General features: G+C 34.4%; 1 protein-coding gene across 1 annotated transcript; it reads right to left on the bottom strand.

Annotated features, from left to right (window-relative positions):
* Nucleotides 1-1295: 1295 nt before the first annotated feature.
* LOC122057359 (uncharacterized protein C24B11.05) lies at nt 1296-4776 on the bottom strand. Its single transcript, XM_042619430.1, has 9 exons — nt 4620-4776; nt 3088-3159; nt 2940-3005; nt 2750-2847; nt 2588-2625; nt 2406-2493; nt 2000-2314; nt 1740-1805; nt 1296-1650 (listed from the first exon to the last, which is right to left on the bottom strand). Exons 2-9 carry the CDS (start codon nt 3143-3145, stop codon nt 1498-1500), a joined length of 882 nt encoding a protein of 293 aa, XP_042475364.1. The 5' UTR covers nt 3146-3159; nt 4620-4776; the 3' UTR covers nt 1296-1497.
* Between the last annotated feature and the right edge of the window lie 8489 nt (nt 4777-13265).

Raw genomic sequence — 13265 nt, forward strand, 5'->3', positions numbered from 1 at the left:
ATGTAAGTTTGTCTTCCTTACTTCTGATTTCGTGTATTATGTTTGCTATTAGAAAATTAAAAGAAAAACTTGTTTTATTAGATAATTTGATTAATATTTCTTTCGATTATATTGAATTTTATCTTTATCTTATCATTGTATGTCCTAGCAACTACGCTAAAGAACTGCATAGACGAGAAATCAGTGAATTGGCTAACTTGCAGTCTAAGAAAAGACGGATCCTCAGCCTAATAGCTTCCCTCGCTGCTTAAATCTGACCTTCCTTTGATCCTGGTTGCAATATCGATCTACCAATATAGAGGTGTTCTCTACATCAAATTGGCAGAGTTCTTTCTTCCCTAAAAAATATAAATCAAAATTTTATATGATTTCAAATCAAAATTGGACTCATTCCTGTTTCGATAAACAACTTGTGTTTGATTTTGACCCTGTGAAACCAGTTTCTTTCGAATATGTGCAGCTCTAACTTGGGATCCGTTTGGTATTTGTTTTTGGAATATATTTTGGCATAGAATACATATGAGGGAGAAAATAAAGAATCAAGTTTCATAATATGTTATAAATCTAGAATCTATTTCGAGAATAAATACCAAATACAACTTTTGTAATACCTTTGATGAAAGGGTAACAATGTTAAATAACAATACTGTCCATGTCATTCTTCAAAACACGAGTGGGGATTTGTAATAGGACCATAGTATAGGGGATGGACATGTAATTAACTCAGAATGCTAAAGCATAATGGTTGAATGGTATCCTACCAATTGGAACCTTTTGATGATCTTACACAACTTATATTATACGATGGTGTTCGTTAGTTTTAAAAACTTAAATAAGTGACTGATTAAATTCGAAGCTTACATGTTAAAACATGATAGTCGAATTCTATCCTTTCAATTTGTTTCACTCAAAAGATGTATATGGTCGAAGACATGATGCCCAAAGTAGAGAAGAATGTCACACCTAGAATACGGCATGTGTGCCAAACCCTTCTGGAGATCGGTGAGGTGTGTAAACTTTAATTCTACATCGCCTAGGAGTAGATTGTTAGGTTAGTTAATAACTTCTAGCATCATTAACATGGTACAATGCGTTATAAAACCTTGAGGCATATAAGCAAAGAAGATAATATTGTGCTAAGATTATACTAATTAGTCATTTCATCATCACCGTTTCTGCTTAGGGGCCCACCCGGAATCTCAAAATTATGATAATGAAAAGGCATTGATATGAAATACACAATAACATAGGGGTTTTTTCATTGCAGAAACTAATGAGATCAATAGGGAACTCAATTGCCTACAATTTTTTTTTTTTTTTTTTTTCTTATTGATTCATTAGACAACTATCACATGAAACATGGGTATTGACTACTTATTCACAGCTACAGGATTAAAGGATAATTTGATTACACAATGATTTTCTCTACACTAATCTTTTCCTTCATTTTGCCCTCCAGCCACTGAAGGATGCATCATGGAAGGGTCATAAAGAAACCTAAGCTGTCACGGATGTCTCCATTGCAATATCGCCGGAATACCTAACCTCCGGCTTCTCTTCAACTTCCCAGAGCTCAGGCAATGCTTCCCTGATGTTGTGGATGCTCTCTAGTGCAAAGTCTGCACCTTTGGTTCTCTGTGAAGTTCCCACCTGAACAAACACAACAAAACCATTCATATCCCTTCAATTCAATTAAAATTGAGACCTTAAGAGCCTCTTCAGATTCCCAATTGGCTTACCAGCACAGTGTGGAGACCAACACGCTTTCCAGACTGAATGTTACGGACACTGTCATCGAAGAAAATCTGGAAGAAAAAGAAGAAAGATATAGTACAATTAGCACATATTGATGAATGCCTTATCCTCCGAATAATTCAGAAGAAAAGGAAGCCACATCAGGCTCCCAACAGCATAATATCCATTAAAGAATTGAATTCCATCATTCAATTCTGTTTCAAATCCAGAAGTTTCTATTTAAGCACCTAGTAAATCAACATACCGTTCTCTGAGGATCAATGTTGGCTATCCTGAGGGCTTGTTCAAAGGCATCTTCAGATGGTTTGCAGATAATTGGTGTCTTGGGCAGTTGTGACCCAGCATTAGGTTGAGAAAAATGCCCAACAATGTCAAAAGGCTCAAAGCCTGTAGTAGTTGATTCTGAACCAGCAAACATGGAATCCACATCATCTGAAGAAACATTGTTCTTGTTCATTGGATTCAAAGTTTCAAAGCATATAACTCCTTCAAAACAATCATCCAACCCAAGTCTGCCAAGAGCTTTAGCTGCATGTACCCTATCTGCGTTTGTGAATATCTGTTTCATCAACAGAAAGATGGTCATAATTGACAGAATTTTGCAGCTAAACTATTTACTATTCTGTGAATTCGGTTACAGGGCAACTTACAACTTTCCGCAGAGGCAAGCTGAGTAGAAGGTTCCTCAAAACAGGGTCAGGTTTCAGCCTTTCATATGGCAATCGTCCATGAACAAAACTGCAGAACCAGAGGGAAAGATTACAGCCATATTCCCAAATGAATAATATACATAAGTGGTAACTAAAGAAATAGATGGAAGACAAATTGGTACCTGTGGTAGTGATCATAGTCGAAGTCATAGCCAATTGCCTGCAATGTAAATTTAAAAGGAAAAAAACAATTAGAGCAAATTTACTGATGCTCTATTCTTTCTATGCTTACAAATGAAAAAAAAATAAAAAAAAGAAACCATATTTAGAATCGATGCGCATACCCTCAAACCAGCCATTGTTGTCCCATAATTTTTGTACAGTAGACTAGACATCTCAGAGATTTTGCTTCTTTCTATGCCAAGATTTTGAGCCATATAATCTGGAAGAAGGAATTATTGGAACAATTACTGACCTGAAATTTTTTTTATTATTGTAGTAGAATATCCTATAAATGAAGATATATGTCAGTACCTTCAATATTCTTGCAACATTCTGTTGCCAAACCAGAATTCAAGGGATAAAGGGTATCATCTAAATCTGCAAATAAAAACAAGTATGAATTAGAATCCCCTCATCCATAAATCCAACTCATAAAGACATTCTGAATAGAAAAGCTCACCAAAAAGTAAACAATCATATTTGGTCCTCTGAGCCTGTTGAAATCGGTCGTATTCCATTTTGTTTATAAGAGCTTCAGAAGTAGGAAAGAAAAAAAAAAGTTAGCACCAAGACATAAGATGGAGATGCACTGAAATCCCAAACGAGGCTGCTATTAAAAGCTAAGTTGTCCAATTTTAATCAGCAGAATTTCTCTTCCTTCTTAAAATTATTAGTGTCTGATAAGGAACTGGCCTTGATTCAGGTTCCAACCTTTATATAACATCTACAGAACAGAAGCTATCACTTTATGAAGAAATCGATAGATCAAAAGAACAAATTTGCAGGGGCAATTAAAAATCCACACATATAAACTATATAGGGAAAATGCTTTTCTAGTTCTCTGTATGTATATACAGTTGACCTAACTGTCCAATAAAGAAGGAAAGTTAGGAAACAGCTGCGGTTGCTGTTGCTTCATTCCATTACAACCCCAAGCCTACAACTCAAAACATCTTAATCTTATCTCAATTATATATAAAAGAATCAGCCGCCAAAAGAAGAAACACCACGAATCTAAAAAGTAGTACAAAAAGCTAAGCTTCACGTAAAGGTAAAATTCTTTCCACAAATTATTAAAGGTGCACACACACCCCCACCACCACCATTGATGCCTGTGGAATATTGATGCCTGTGGAATATTAAACTCTTTTTTTTTTAATTAAAACGAAACAAATAGAAAGCAGAGGAAGAAGGAGAGTTGTATGAAAACGAAGCCTTCAAAGAAAAAAAATTCCTGAGCATAAAAATACAAGAAGACACAAAATAGAAGGAACATGTGTACAGGTCGTGTTTCAGATCCTTCAGATTTAAATAAACCAGACATATAGTATTGATGTAAATTTAACCAGAAGTTCTACCCAAAAAAAAAAAAAAAAAAGATTAACCAGAAGCTACATTGAATTACAAATCCTTGAGACTATAAAAACTAAACTACAAAAGCTGAAATGATAGATTAACAAACCAGATATACAAATTTAGAATTCAGAAAATAGGGCGAAAATGACTCAAAAGTCTTATCCATGAGCCAATTAAGGGCACTTGGAGAAAAACTTCGAATTGCCAAAACCGAAAATCACTGAATCCACAAGTTTCAAACCTAAAACGCAAGTATCTTAAAAAGAAAGCCGCTAATCATGAAGTACATATATTCTACGCAAGCATCCAAGTGAATACATGAAATGATTCAAGCATCGACTCCACAACCAAATCCGTAAAAGATCTTTGAGAATACATCAGGAAGACAACGGAAAAAAGCATGGGGAAGTTAACAAACTTGAGAACATCACTCCGAAGACTTAAAAACTCAACAATTTCGACCCAGAAATCCCCTTAACTTGAAATCCTAAAGGACTACAACGCACATTCCTCCTCCATAACAAGATCGCCTTATAAACTAAGCATCAAAAGCAAAAGCAAAATACTGGGAAAACTCAAATCCATTGATGTTAGAAGACCTAATAATTGGGATTTAGGACGAGAATGAGAACGTACCAGATCAGAGTTGCCGAAATCAAAGAGAAAAATTGTGTGCAGGGAAGTAGAAATTTCTGCAGAGACAGAGAGAAGACGAAGTGCACTTAAGGCTTTAGAAAGGACGGAGGCAGAAAGGGAGGAGGAAGAAAGGAGAGGGAGGCGATTTAAATAGGCAAACCGTTGCGTCTTTCTACTGTTCTTATTATTATATTGAAAGCGTCGTTTAGAATTTAATAATGAAAAAATCGTTAGAATTAGTATTGCACTAAGTATTAATTAGAGCAAAAATCTTTAGGTTTCCCTTCACTGATTGTGAAAAAGAATCTCTTCACCTATTGCCGTTAATACCGACAGTTCGAGATGGAAACTTTCGTGCAGTGGCTCACGAAGTTAGGTGCAGCAGCAAAGGTTTGATCACGGGACCTCACTTTGAAACTTATGTATATGACCTAATAAATAATGAGTCTCACATGATTCAGAATTTTTTTTTTTTTCATGTAAGGGCCATAAACATTAAGACAATAAATACTCATACTAACTTGAAACTGATTTGTTTATTTCTTAAACCAAAGCGACTCTTCATAACTCCTGACCCGATTCATGTTTTTTTTTATTCAATTTAAAAACTAGCTTGGGTCAGAGTCTAGTTTTTCAACTACGAGTCACATCACCCGTAGAAAAGGAATCCTTGGTACTCTACTTTGATAAAAGAAAAAAAAAATAGTCCTATTTCTTAGTATAATATATATATTTGTTTTTCTTTCAATAAGGGCAAAATTCTATCATTCATGTATGTTATATGAAAAATGTACAAGACGCTTTCAAATTATTGTGGAAATGATTTTTAATTTCTAACTTGAAGAACTTTTAAGAATAAAACAAAGAACAATCAAAATAAGATTATAATGTTTTTCCATTTGATTACAATAAGATGAATCCTTATTACTTAAATTAGTAAATAAAATATGAGAAAAAGATCTCTACTACATGAATGTGCAGATTCCATCCCATGTACTCTGTATTCCATGCTACGGATCCCACACTTTCTTTCCACATTAAACGCCTCTTGTATACTAATCATATTTACAATATCTATTGGTGGAAAACTACATACTAAAGTTGGACCACAAGAATACATGCACTTGCATATCAATACAACGTTCTGACTTTTCCAACCAGTTTCTAGGTTTTCTCCATTTTCCCAGTTCCTTGGTTGGCAAGCAGGGTTTTAATAATCCGGATCAAGCCGATTCTGGTCAATCCAACTCGGCCAATTCTTAATAGTTAGGGTATTACAACAGCAAATCCATGGCGAATCTAGACCGATTTGGATCTGATTCCGTGTTTTGAATCCTTAACTTTCTCAAACTTTCTCGAACTTTTATGACTTTGCCCAATAACTTTACGCACGGCATGGCTGACCAAATCAGTGACGCCTCTCTTATTTTATTGTCCAAACACTTTCATAAATTTTTCCAAACGACCACTCTTCTAGAATAATATTTCTAGGTCTGAAACCTCAAAAGTCCAAATTCCATGTTCCCAAACGCTTGGGGATTGGGGGCATTCAATGTCAGATCTTGAATTAGTCCATTCTCTCATAAAAAGAAAAAAACGGTTGAGGCCTCTCAAGGTTCAAGGTTCAACACCTTCCAAACGCGTGGCGAACGTTAGTGCCTCAAACTATTTCTTTGCCCTTTTTCTTTTCTTTGGATTCAAGAATTTTATCGTCTGCAATAATTGGACTCAAGGCACGGGAGGATGAAAATACGTGTCAGAGATATTGTCAACAAAGATTAGAGGGTTGATATTATGCCATGTGGAGAAGAATGATTTTTGGAAAAAATAACCCTTTCAATTGCTCTTATTTTATTTTAATATTTTTTAATTTTTTTGAGTGTCCCGTACTCATGAAATTTTAAGCAAGGAAAAGAGGGATAAGCACACCGCTCATGTGGTAACCTAGCAGGTGACATCAATGGAGATATAGGATGAGACATCATAAAAGAAAAGCAGAGTTATTTTGAAAAAGGGAAGAGAGAGACACAAAGAAGACACTTGTTGCTTTTCTTTATGTCTGAAGATAATCCTGACTAAACCACTTCAATAACACTCATAATGTAACTATTTTTTATTCTAACTTTAATCACATCAATTCAAATTGATCAGATACTTTCGAGCAAATTGAGAGGATCCAAACACGTACCCCAATACATGATTAGGTCCTCTCAGTTGTTGGATAACCATCAAGGCAGCCCAACTGTTAGAGAGGATCCTAACGCCTTCCATCATCAATGATTAACATTATGCTTAGATGGGTGTTATGGAGCAAGGAAGTGTAATTTAGACTTTTGACATTTAGGAGGATTAACAATGACTAAAGTGGTAATCAGTTAATTCGATTCAATCTAGATCGGATTGAATTTTTTTTGTTGATACTAGGCCAAACCAAAGCATAACTATTGAGTCAAACTCCCCCTTGCACAGGGCCACTGGTAGTGTCAGTTGAGGCATCCAACAATGGAGGGTGGGATAATCATTTTGCTACCCTTGTTCCTAGCACAAGAGCACATGATCAGGTAACGTTCTCTTCTATAAAAAAAAAATAATAATAAAATAATAATAATAATAATAATAACAATAATAATAATAATAATAATAATAATAATTCTATGAACACAACATTTATGAAACATAAATGTACTGTAAAAATAATATTTTTGAAACATGAGACTCTAAAATACAATAAATCAAACTTAAAGTACCTTAGAGGCTTAGACGTAGTTTCTCTTAATATCCTCTAGATATAATTTGCACGTATGGAAAACAATCAGACTTCATTTGATTGCAATGAAAAATTAAAAGGAAGGGAGATATCATTAACCCTAAACATAACCCCGAAGAATAATTTTCTCTCCCTTTAATTTTTCTTGTAACCAAACACAGCCCTAAAAAATAATTTTTCCAATTGGTAGGGAAAAGGGGTTTTGAAGAAATGTGGAGTTCATATGGAGAATCAAAGAGCTTACTATTTTGAATATTATATCTAAACCTTCTGGACAATCAGATATAGCCAATAGGGTGTCCAAGTCTTTTTCTAAATTGCCAATGCCACTGCAAGTCTGCAACCACAACCATCTTATCTTTATCATCATTCTCTGCTCCTACTCTTTTCTCCAATTAGAAGTTTAATTGGAAGATTATCCTCACATCGATCAGTAATTGATTCTTAGCTATTTTCTTCCATCAATATGAGGTTCACACCAATATTTGTAATCCAACGATTTGTTTGGTGCTACGTGGCTTTTCCAATAATTTGTTTGGTGCTACGTGGCTTCTTATGAGGGTTACAATTCACAACCCTTTTCTACCGTCAAGGACTGCATCGAAGTTGCCTGACTAAAATCCGAAAGTGACCTTAGATTGCTTCCAACTCCCCACAGCTAGCTCTGCCATCGTTTTTCTTAGGTTGCGTTTGATGGTTCTTCAGAAAAATGTTTTCGTTTTATGAGAATTAAAAAAATGAATAAAACGTTTAGTTTCAACTTAGTATTTTTCAGTATTTTTGAAATGACAAAAAAAAAAAAAATGATGGAACAACAATACCTTGTCTGTCGTTCATTTTTATTTGAAAAAAAAAAAAAAAAAAGAACAATTAGGGTAATTGTTCTTGAAATAGGTTCATCAAACACCATTTTTTTTTAAACGATATTTTGACACAGAAACTAAAAATTATGTTTTTGTCACGAAATGTCGTTGATGAAACTGAATGACTACCATATGCAGCCTTATAGTTACATGAAAAAAAAAAAACTGTTCTTCATAAGGGTGAGGTTTCTTCTTATGCCTGTGTACATCTAGGTGAATGAGAGGGGAGGATTTTATACCGTCAAATAAGAGGTATTAATGAAGGAGAGAGAGTGAGATCTGATTGTTTGTGAGAGGTGCATAAACGAATTCACATGGTTTTCCTCTTTTAATTATCATATGTATAAAAAAAGCTGAAATATGTATTAAACTGATAACAAACCGATAATGAATTGCTAATAACTAGTTAATACAACCTGATCTGGCTTCGATTGGGGCCAATACATAAAAGGGTTTTCAAAAATGCCTAAATGGCTCAAAAGGTGTTGCTGTACACTTTTCAAGTACACATGTTAAATGACATTATTACTCTCATTGAACAAAAATGTGTATTTCATTGTCATTATCAAAAGGTGAGGTTGTATATTTTTCAAGTACACATATGAAGTGACATTATCATCTTCATTGGAAAAAAAAATTGTATCATATTAAAAACGTAAAAAAAAAAATTAAGATTTTAAATTATTTGACACCTTGAGGGGTGTTAAAAAGAAAATCCCTTAACTGCAACCTGTAGAATTATTATTTTGATTTGGGGAGGTGTGATCATAACTAATAAATTTACAAATAATTCAATGACAAATCAGTTCATAATATCCTAAAGAATCTGAAATTTTTGATTCAGTTTTGGGTTTCTAGTGAAATGAATGATTCAGCCCAGCAACCTTCAATTTTTGGAAAATTAAATTTTCAAAAATTTATATAAAAGAAAAATCCTAACCTAAAAGCTATTAAATCTTTACAAAACCAAATATTTTTTTTCTTTTTTTATTGATAAAATATCTACCACTTGAAAAATCAAATGGAGCCCAATTTAATGGACAGGTAGACCCCATGGTTTATTATTCATATGTAAAATTTCAGTCGAAATGATATAGAGCTTTGAAAATTTAAGACTTCGGGGAAGTCCATAGTAATGGCAGGAATATTGCAAGTATGCATGAACATAAATGGAATACATGCCAATATACGAGATCATGGATTCTTCATTGAATTATGTTTTAAAATTTAAACATGTTAATTCTGCCTAAATTTTATCTACGACATGGATTTCTACATGAAGCAATCAAGAAAAGTCATTTCAACAAACTTATCAAAGTAGACAGCTCAAATATTTTTTTTTCCTAATAATATAATAAGGGGAAAGGATACACATACTAAAAATATGAAAATATTTCCCAACGTTCTCCCATATCTTGACCATGTGGGACTCATACTGACATTTTCATATCCTCCTTGATAATGTGGGTCTCTTTATTGACAAAATCATTTATTTCCACATAGGCGAGTGGGGATTCCTCTCTATAATAATAATATTACATGTAAATTACATGTGGGAGGTACTTTAAACCTAATTTATCAAACATGAGGTACACCAAATATAATGTACCCTAAATGTATTTAACCCTAAACTTATTATCTATGTTTGGAAGACAAGAAAAGGGGAAAAAAAAAAAATCAATTATAGGTAATGCCTACTAATAATAAGTTTTCTAATTCTCTTTTCTTGATCCATTTTTCTAATGCAAATATAGGGGGAGAAAGTGAAATAAGTGGACACACTATATGATAGCAAGTGAACAAAAAGCTGAGCTACCACGTGAGGAGACTTGATATGCCCACCTATAATGGGGCATATACATTACTTTTGATTTTTAGATTAGCATGAATCTGCTAGCAAGTGATAAGCTGCACACTCTGTTTGTGGCCACCCTTTCCAATTCTGAAACCCCAAGAGGCCAATAATAAAGCGGCTAAGGAACTGAGAAAAGATCCACTTTGAATTGAAAATCTCTCTCCTCAATTATTTCGAGGTTTGGTTGGAGAAGAGAGAGATACTATAGAACCCACAATTCATTATGTGAGAAAGCATGAGAAAGGAATATCCACTCCGATGTCATGGGGTTCTTCTTTCCCTCAATTATATATTAGTTTAAGTGGAAACCACACCAATGAGAGTGGGAGACAGATTCGTTCAGTACCGTATAAGAGAGAGAGAGAGAGAATAGAAACCACATGACTCATTATGTGAGAAGGCGTGAAAAAAATGTCCACTCTGATATCATGAGGATCCTTTTCCCTTTAATTATATGCAACTATAAGGCACCAACTTACTTGGTCGGACTTTGACTGAGTTATAGTTTTTAATTAACAAATTATTTTGTTTCTAGGTGGGTTGCTTTACTTGGTGTCTCACTCTTAATTTAAGGGTAGTTGGGATTCTGATTTGACTTAGGAGAAACCAAATTCGTTTCAATCTTTCTTCCCCAACTTGAAAGAATGAAAGCTGTTGCTCGATCCCCTTTGCACATCGGATGGATCATGATGGATGCTTTCAACCATAAAATCATGCCGCTTTGCAACTGTAACACTCCCTTTCACATCTACTCTACAGTCTGCACCTTCCTAGCTTCCTCCCTTCTCATGGTGTAGTCCTTGTTTGGGAAAAATCTCTCTATGTTTTACAATTATTTTATTTTGGAAAAAAAAAAAAAAAAAAACCATCACTCTCTTTGAACTAAGAGAAGGAATTTTTTTTTTTTAATATTATTTATTTTAAAATTGAAATCATTTCAAAGGTTTTTCCTAACTTTGTCGGTGTCAACAAACAATTCGAAATACCTCGACTTTTTTAGAACATGTTTGAGTCAAATAGCAATGATTCGAAGCTAAATTAGTATGTGGGGAAGGGTTTCCTTTGCTGCCCGAGTGCAACTTGAGACATTAATTGGAGGGGATATAATGAGGAAACACTAGAACAGGGGGTATATAAGACATTTTGTGGGGGTAAATAGGTTTTCGAGTTTTAGCTGGCAGTGTGCAAATATTTTACCCTTATTATATATTCTAATGTATGTCATTTTTTTTTTTTTTTTTTTTGGTGGGGGAGGCGGCTCCAAATTGCAATTATAACGTAACCGTATGTTTTATTTATTTATTTATTTATTTAGGGGAGGAAAGGGATGTTTTTCCAACTTAAATAATGCTAGATAGAAGCACAAGAGGTGTTTTTTGTTACTAAAAAAGAAAAGCACGAGTGGTGTTTTTGCAAATTGCATGAATGGAAAAGGAATCGCACAACTTCCTTTACATGCCTCTCACAAACCATGCCATCATGCAAATTCCTTTACAGACCACCCTGGGATCCACACACATGCACATCTCTCTCTCTCTCTCTCTCTCCCCATTAAAACCCCTTATTATATAATTTAACATCTTCCACTGTCATTAATGCAAATTGCACATAGACATTGAAGAAAACCCATGATGCTCTTGTCATTGAATGGATGGAGAATCCTTGTATGTACACATATCATAGTAGTTCAAGTGTAAGACTCACCAGGTAGATCAGACTCGCATTCATACTCTTTTTTGTTTAATATGGAGATTTTACTACCCCTAGTTTCTTTTCCAAATCATGTTTCCCTCCACTCATGGTGAAAAAAGAATCTCTTTAACAAAATTTGACTTAGGAATGACAGTAAGGAAAAATGTATTTCAAACCCACTAATACAAGGGGAGAGTTAATGATGAGACCCACCATTTTACAAGTCTTATCATATCATCAAATTACTATGGATAAGGAAATTCTCTTTTTGCCCTAGATGATTAGGGAAAAAAATATATTTGTCTTCTTGAATTTGTAAAACCTTTCAAACAGAACTAATTTGTTGGAGGACTAATTTTACTTTCTCCCCTAATGTTTATTTGTCATATCAGGTTCCCCCTAATTTTAACTTAATTTATTTTCATAGAACTCAATAAAAGCAGAAATCACGTATCAAAGACCCCCATAACTTAGGGGTCGTTAGATTTTGTTTATACTGTTTCTATGTCTAAAAACCTTTTTTTTTTTTTTTTTTTTTTTGTGCTAAGAATAGATTTTTGGAATTGTAAAAAGGTGTTTGATTTTTCTGTTTTCCAAAACATTTTCGACAGTATAGTCGGGTTCAAGACACAAGTGAAGGCACAACATTGTAGGTATGCAACTCATTAGTGAAGGCACGATGTTAGAATTGTGGGTATGCTTCGTGGAAATGAGCTTTTGAAGGATGAAGGCAGTCTAAAACTGTGAGCTTCACACAAGCAGGTTAGAGTCGCCACTTTTGGATAGCAAGAAGTTTCAACAATGGATTGGGGTTAGGGTAGGTCGAGTGAAATATCAAGAATTTCACAATTTTTGTCCCTCCCACTTGTTTTTAGAAACAAAAATAATCTACATTTCTATTTCTAGACACAGAAATAGGTATAAATTTCTATTTCTATTTCGAAAAACAAGTGAAACAAAATAGAAAAATCAAACAAATTTTTGGGGTGTTTTCTCATTTTTGAGCACAAAAAAACGAAAAAACACATTTTTGGAAACAAAATCAAAACAGACCAGTACTTCAGGAGAACAGTTTTCCAATTGCATTGGCCCCCTCATTTGGTTTCATTCATCACCCCTTACGTCCCTCTTTCTCTTCCAGCCTTCCAATCCTCAAACATGTACTTCTCATGCGGAGGATTTCTCAATAGGGTGTTTGTTCACACATCATCAACCCTCACCAAAGCAAGGAGAGAGAGACATCATGGGTGGGCCTTGCATAGTTGACGGCAAGGGTTCTAGGAATGAAGAGTAGTGAGACGGGAAGTGAAAAAGGATGGCAAGAGGCCAATGAGAGATAAGATTCAGGGTGGGACCCACTCAAAAGGTCAAGAAATCTTAAAATAAGCAATTCAAATAATAATAGCTATTTTGAGGAGGTGCATTTGTGTTAACAAAAGAGGTGTATTGAAAAGTTGTGATCTTTCATG

The sequence above is a fragment of the Macadamia integrifolia genome, chromosome 12 (genome assembly GCF_013358625.1).
Source record: "Macadamia integrifolia cultivar HAES 741 chromosome 12, SCU_Mint_v3, whole genome shotgun sequence".
Taxonomy (NCBI): domain Eukaryota; kingdom Viridiplantae; phylum Streptophyta; class Magnoliopsida; order Proteales; family Proteaceae; genus Macadamia; species Macadamia integrifolia.

What these genes read in the sequence shown, in the direction of transcription:
- LOC122057359 (XM_042619430.1), bottom strand. Translation starts at nt 3,145, where the DNA reads ATGGAATACGACCGATTTCAACAGGCTCAGAGGACCAAATATGATTGT. An exon ending in ATATGATTGTTTACTTTTTG is followed by an intron (nt 3,006 to 3,087) that starts GTGAGCTTTTCT and finishes TTTTATTTGCAG; the next exon opens with ATTTAGATGATACCCTTTAT. An exon ending in TTGGTCTCCACACTGTGCTG is followed by an intron (nt 1,651 to 1,739) that starts GTAAGCCAATTG and finishes GTGTTTGTTCAG; the next exon opens with GTGGGAACTTCACAGAGAAC.